General features: G+C 60.5%; 2 protein-coding genes across 2 annotated transcripts; one reads left to right on the forward strand and one right to left on the reverse strand.

The window, feature by feature from the left end:
* The first annotated feature begins 32 nt into the window (after positions 1-32).
* HGH1 (HGH1 cochaperone) lies at positions 33-2195 on the forward strand. The gene is made up of 4 exons (XM_017883631.1): positions 33-188; positions 388-479; positions 573-695; positions 772-2195. The coding sequence occupies exons 1-4, from the start codon at positions 182-184 to the stop codon at positions 952-954; spliced, it is 405 nt and encodes a 134-aa protein (XP_017739120.1). The 5' UTR covers positions 33-181; the 3' UTR covers positions 955-2195.
* A 105-nt stretch (positions 2196-2300) lies between these two features.
* On the reverse strand, positions 2301-5390 carry LOC108536544 (testis-specific serine/threonine-protein kinase 5-like). Its single transcript, XM_017883378.1, is given in 12 exon segments — positions 2301-2459; positions 2543-2632; positions 3040-3126; positions 3129-3151; positions 3294-3350; positions 3352-3424; positions 3750-3805; positions 3895-4097; positions 4312-4344; positions 4346-4420; positions 4803-5249; positions 5328-5390. Coding segments are annotated over 12 exon segments (1293 nt in total). The 3' UTR covers positions 2301-2373.
* Between the last annotated feature and the right edge of the window lie 1294 nt (positions 5391-6684).

Raw genomic sequence — 6684 nt, forward strand, 5'->3', positions numbered from 1 at the left:
GGGGGGGGCGTCGCCAGGGGTGGGGACTGGACTCCGGGCTGCTCTGGACCAGTCTCCATTCCTGTCTTCCTACCCTCACCGTCCCTCAGGACATCACGAGTGGTTGCTTGGACCTGAGGTGGACATTCTCCCCTTTTTGCTCCTGCCCTTGGCTGGGCCTGAGGATTTCTCCGAGGAAGAGATGGAACGTGAGTGGCTAGTGTGGAGCCTCAGACTTGGCCAGAGAGGAGGGAGGCCAGTGGAGGGAGAGAGAGGTGTCCAGGCCACAGGCTCCTTCTGAAACCTTGCAGCAGTGAGTTTGCTGAGCACAGGTGGGACTTACACAGGCAGAGCCTGGCCCAGCTGCCCAGCTCAGGGACACAGTGGCTCCCACACACTCACCCCTAGGGCTGCCTGTGGACTTACAGTACCTGCCACCAGACAAGCAGCGAGAACCTGATGCAGACATCCGCAAGATGCTTGTTGAAGCCATCATGCTGGTGAGCAGGAGCCCTGCTGCAATAAGCACCATCCCTGACACACACACACACATGAGCATGCTGACATCTGGGTAACCTCTTCCATCTCCTCAGCTGACAGCCACAGCACCAGGTCGGCAGCAGGTGCGGGACCAGGGAGCTTACCTGATCCTTCGAGAGCTGCACAGCTGGGAGCCAGAGCCCGATGTGCGGGCGGCTTGTGAGAAGCTCATCCAGGTTGGTGCAGGGTTGGAGAGGCTGGGGAAGGGGTGTCTGTAGCTGGCCAGCTGCTCACCTGCCTCCCGTCTGGCAGGTGCTTATTGGGGATGAGCCTGAACGTGGCATGGAAAACCTGCTGGAGGTGCAGGTGCCTGAGGATGTGGAGCAGCAGCTGCAGCAGCTGGATTGCCGGGAGCAGGAGCAGTTGGAGCGGGAGCGGGAGCGGGAGCTGGAGCTGGCCCCAGAGCCATGGGTGGAGAGGGCAACACCCACCTGAGGCCCCTGCAGCTGGACACCAGCTCCAGGGTCCCCTTTGCCAGGCTTTCTCAGACCAGGCCTTCCTGCAGCTGCCTACAGGCCCCTTGAGTCCCCTTGCTCAGAGACTGTGCCCTGCTGAGAAGCAGAGCTACTTAGGCTCCAGTAAGAATTGGAGGCACTTCCCAGCTCTGTGCAGTGTTGCTACCACCAAGAATGAAGGTTGCGCACAGCAGTACTGTGGACCAGGCACCGTGACTCGCCTGCCTGTGCAGAAGGTGAAGGTGGCAGGCAGATAGCCAGGGAGCCATGAGAAGACTTCCTGGGCACAGCATGGGGACTGGACAGAAAACTACTGCAAGCCCCAAGGAGCCAGCTGAAGCTTCCAAGTCCCCAGGGCACTGCAGGGTCTGGACAGAGGTATAAGTGCTGCTTTGTCAGCCCCACTCCCTGCGGCTCTCAGCTCCCTGTTCTCTGAGACCTGGCCTCAAAGGGCTGACCCAGCCATACCTAGATCCTGGGGTCTTTCTAGGACTGTGCCTCCCTGCTTGACCTATGCTCCAGGACCCTACGCTCAACCCTTGTCAACTCCCTATGTCTTCCTGTTTCCCAGTCTCAGATTGGATGGGTGCTCTCACTGGCCTCTCTAGCTAGGCCATCTCCCTGGTCAGCTTCCTTGAGCCTGGGCCACTCCTCCCTGGCCTTCCTACCTCTACCAAGAGCCTCCAGATGAGCCTGCAGCCTGGCCCCTGTCCAAGCCTCTCCCCCAGCCACCCTCTGCCCCTGTGGTAGAGCCCACTATGGGCCCAGGGATCTTACTTGCTTCTCCCTTGGACCTGTGTGCATCCCCCCACCTGCCAGGTCTGTGGCTGCCAAGCCCCACAGGGGCTTGCCACACTCTTCCCTTCCTGAGCCGATCTGACCTCACTGCCACCTCTTGCATTGGGCTCCTGAGGGCTGGCCCCTTCTCACTGATGGGCCCTCCCAGGTCCCTTGAACCTGGTGAAGGAGCTTAACTTGTTTTCTTGAGCGTTCACAATGCCTCACTCCACACCCTAAACCTGGAGGCTCGGGTGCCAGGCGTCTCCCGCCTCCAGGATCTCCTCTCACCTGCCCCCAATAAAGCTCTGCCACTCGTGCAGGCATGTGTGGACCATGTTTTCCCCTGACCAGAGCCCCCGCCTGCCACTGGAAGCCACTTGCCCTCTCAGCACTCAGACATCTGTACTCTCTTCACAGAATAAATGCTTTATTTGGCCTTGCCCCCTCCCCTCAGTTTACTGGAGTGCCTCCTGGAGGCACTCACTCCTAGGCTGGCTGCCACAGCGCTCTAGAGCACCAGCTGGGCAGAACCCACCCCTCTTCTGGGGTGTGCTTCTGGAGGCCTGAGCTCAGGGCCCGCGTTCTCCTTGGGGATGCCCTGCTGTTGGGGGCAGTGCAGCTACAGGACTGGCCATTGGCACTCTGAGTCTGTGCCAGGCTCCAGGTCATCCATGGATGCTGGGAATTGGGACTGCACCTGCTTCTCTGCAAGGGACCACAGTGGGGTCAGGTGGAGTGCAGAGGGACCACGTGCCGCTCAGTTGCTCACCCACAGGGCCACACCACACCTGGCACAGCACTGAGGAAGAGCATGTTCGCTGCAGGCCACGGCATGTGTTTGGACGCAGCTGCAGCAGCCCCCAAATCAGGTCCTGGCACTGTGGGCGAGGGCTCATGGCTGCAGCCTCTCACCACTCCAGCACCCACCCTCACCCCATGCACGTCACTGCCAATGGTGGCAGCAGCTTAGAGGAGTCAGTCCTGTCGCCAGTGGGGAGACTGAGGCATAGAGAGGCAAGGCAGTGTGCCCTGGGCTAGTGCAGAGCTCAGGTTTGCAGCCACAGCCTTTCCTGAATTGCATTTTGAGTCAGGTCCTCCACCAGTCCAGCTTCCCCAGAACTTGTCACTGCCGTGCACGGACCAAACGCTTCCCAGCCTAAGCGGGGAGGATGCCAGGTTCGGTCTCTTCCGCCACGCAGGACTACCCTCTTGGGAGTCCAGGTCTCCCTCACTGCCGCTCTCTAGGCCTGAGCTAGGTATGGGAAGGTCATGGGGTGGTGCTTACCTGGGAACAGACCTGGCCAGAAGGTGGGACCGCAGTGCATGAGGTGCAGCATGCAGTGGGGCTGGGGCTCCTTGAATGGCAGCTTCTTACCATGGCATAGAGGATGACACCTCTAGGGATACGAGCTCCTAAGGGTGTGGCCTCTCCCCAGCCCTCCTGTGGGCCCTGGCCACAGGGTTGGGGTGCCCTGGGGGCACTCAGACTCCACAGGTTGCCCTATTGCCTGGGGTCAGGGCTCCCTGGGAGGCACTCACAGGCTCCACAGGTCGGCCTGCTCCCTGCTATACTTGCTGCTCACGAGGATCTCGGGCTGTGTAGACTGGGGAGCCGCAGAAAGTGCTGAGCAGTGAGTTCCTGGGCCCCACGCAGCCGATGAAGCCAAAATCTGTACCAGGTGCATGGGGAGGGTGGCACTGTGAGTGAGGGTCGGCTGCAGGATGCCAGTCTGCAGGGATGGCTGTGGAGGCTTGCGGGGTTGCATGCAGTGTGTGGCCGACAGCGAGAGTGTGGGTGTGGATGAGGTGGGCCTGGTCTGGGGGCATACGTAGGGGTTAGGCCAGTGGCCTCAGGCCCCTGGGTAAGGGTGGCCTGCAGGCCTTCTGGGAGAGCTGAAGGCAGGGGCCTGGCTGGGACAAGCGTGGGGTGTGGGCCCCTGCAGGTGGAGGCATTCAACCCCGGGCTGGGGGTCAGGGCGGGGGCTGTGGGCTCACCGGTCAGCTTGAGAAGGCCGTGGTCGTCCAGCAGGATGTTCTCGCACTTCAGGTCCCTGCATGGGAGAGGGGAGGCAGGAGGTAGGGCTGGCTTGGGCTCAAGTGGGCCTCTCTGTGCCTGTGGGCAGATGATCGACCCAGGTGCCGCCCTCTCTGGTACACGATGCCCACGCTGTGGTAGTGTGCCATGGCACTGACCAGCTGCCAGAACAGTCCAAGGACTTCCTTCTCCTCCAGCCCTGGGTGGTAGAGGGGGTCCAATGCAGCGTTGATGTGCTCCAGCAGGTTGCCCTGGGCCACCAGCTCCAGCACCAGCTGGCTGCTCTGATAGGTCTCATACAGCTGCACCTGCAGCCCACACACCTGCCATCACCCTGGGGCAGGGCCAAGGGTGTGCTGGAACTGTCAAGGGTACCAGATCCAGGTTCCAGGCCTGGGGCGAAAGGGAGGTCCAAGGTGGGGGGAGGGGGCAATAGGCCTGGGGCAGGCAGCTGGCTGGGGAGAGCTACCCTTGGCGGGGAAGGGGAGGGTGGGGACAGGCTGTGTCCAGGCTTCTGCCCACCACGTTCAGGTGCTTGTAGGTCGTGTTGAGTGACGGAGATCTCACGGGGCAGGAGCTTGCGGGAAAACTCCACCGGGGCCTTGGTTGTGGAGACGATCTTGACAGCTATCTGTAGGGTGGACGGCACTTGCTGTGTGAGACTTGGCCCCTGAGGGGCTGGCTGTGGTAAGGCAGGCCCCTGTCCTTTATACACTTTGCTGGAATCCTCGGGGGGATGCTGGGTGAGCAGTGCCCTTGGAGGGCAGCGATGACCTCCCCACTCCCTCCTGTGCCAAGTACTCTGTGTTCAAGGGGTTTGGGAACAGGGGATGGTCAGCCTGCAGGAGCCCCAGAGAGGCCTCTGGGGAGGAAATGGGACTGGGGAGAGTCTCAGGCAGAGGAAGCTGGAGCAGCTGGATGGTGCCTGAGTGGGTTTGGGACACGGAGGGGCCTGCTGGGGCCAGGCTGGGGGGCACTGGAGCCCCTTGGGGAGGGAGGTAAGCCTGCCTTACCATTGTGTGGCGCTTGCCCTGCAGATCGGAGGACAGCTTGGGGTTGTGGTGGATGCACTCGTGAGTGGCATCAGCCAAGTACACCTTGGAGAAGGCCCCAGAAGCGATCTTCTTGGAGAACAGGTAGCCATTGTCCTTGCCCTCATGTACCTGCTCTGTGGAGATTCTCTGATCCAGCTTCTGCCTGCTGCTGCCCTTCACGGAGGGCAGTGCATGGGAGGGGGTGTGGTGGTCCAGTTTCACCAGTCTTGGGGGGCACGACTGAGGCTGACTTGTGTCGGAGGGCAGGGGCCAGGGTGGTGGGGGGCGCTGGGTGGGAACTGCGTCCCTCTTGAGGCAGCAGCCACGCTTCTGAAGACTTGCTGGGACTGCGGCAGAGGCAGGGAGTGATGGGGCTGCGAGCTCAGGGTGGGGGCTGGCACAGCCCTGGACTGGGCAGGGGGAGGGCTAGCTTGGGGAGAGGAGGGGCAGGTTCTAGAATGGAGAATTCTAGACCTGTACCTGCATTGTGCCCTCGAAGCATACGTCTTCTTGTTTTGGGGACCTGCCCGTTCTGAGGACATCTTGTGGGACCAGTCCTGCCCACATGGGGCCCACTCTCTGTGAGGTGAAAACCCAATTCAAGGGCTACAGCCAGGGTGAGGCCTCTGTGGACCCCTCTTGACGTGGCTGGCCACAGAAAGCCATTAAAGAAATGAGGGGCCGGGCGCGGTGGCTCAAGCCTGTAATCCCAGCACTTTGGGAGGCCGAGACGGGCGGATCACGAGGTCAGGAGATCGAGACCATCCTGGCTAACACGGTGAAACCCCGTCTCTACTAAAAATACAAAAACTAGCCGGGCGAGGTGGCGGGCGCCTGTAGTCCCAGAGATTCGGCCAGTGCACTCCAGTCCGGGCAACAGAGCGAGACTCCGCCTCAAAAAAAAAAAAAAAAGAAAAAAAGAAATGAGGGTGGGGATTTCTGGGGCATAAAGACAGGAAAAGGGACACATACGTGCCAACCACCATTTCAACTGCACCCCTTTCACCTTCGAGAGGATACCACGGCCACACTCAGCTGGGCCCTAAGGTGGGCTGAGCCAGAGGAAGGCAGGCAGGAGCCCTGTCTGTCTCCCAGCCTTCTCCACTGGAGCCTGAAGCACCTCCTGCCCAGGCCAGCAGGGTGCAGGAAGCCTCCCACCTAGAGACCTCTGCGGACTTGACCACACACCCCAGGGCAAGCAAGGGCCCCACCCCTGAGCCCACCTCTGATCCTACAGCTCCAAGAGACAGAAGCCAACTTCGCCCTTCCCTTCTGGACCACAGAGTGCGCTGTGGGCACTATTACTGCTAACGTTTGTGTGCCAGCTGTGTGCTGGGTGCCATTCTGGGCAGTCGCACCAGCTACAACTACCACCTGTAGCAGTCCTGCCCCCATTCACAGAACACATTCAGGTGCCCGGCCCATGGGGGCAGTTCACATCCAGGATCTCAAGTCCTAACACAACCAAGCAATCCTCGCTTTACAATGATGAAATCAAGGCCCCATGGTGGGGAAGCCCAACCCAAATGTGTCATCTCTGCTGTGAGCTGGACAGCACAGTGGCTGTGAGCCTGCAGGGCAGGGCTGCCTGATGGGCAGCCATCCTGGGAATGTCTGCAAGGGGCCAGTGCTTGGTACAGGCCAGTGAGTCTGGGGAATTGGAGTCTCCCCTACCGAGATCTGTGGGTGCACGTGGCATGTTTGCTGCAGAAAAGGCCCTGGAACGGGCTGGCTTGAACTGGAAAAATACACTTTTTCATCCCTTTTGGACCATGAGCTTCTTGAGAGCAAGACATGTGTTTGATATTCCTTTGCTCACCCTCATCCCTTGTTTGGCAAATTGCCTGGGACACAGGAAATA

The sequence above is a fragment of the Rhinopithecus bieti genome, unplaced genomic scaffold (genome assembly GCF_001698545.2).
Source record: "Rhinopithecus bieti isolate Rb0 unplaced genomic scaffold, ASM169854v2 scaffold_13617, whole genome shotgun sequence".
Lineage (NCBI taxonomy): Eukaryota > Metazoa > Chordata > Mammalia > Primates > Cercopithecidae > Rhinopithecus > Rhinopithecus bieti.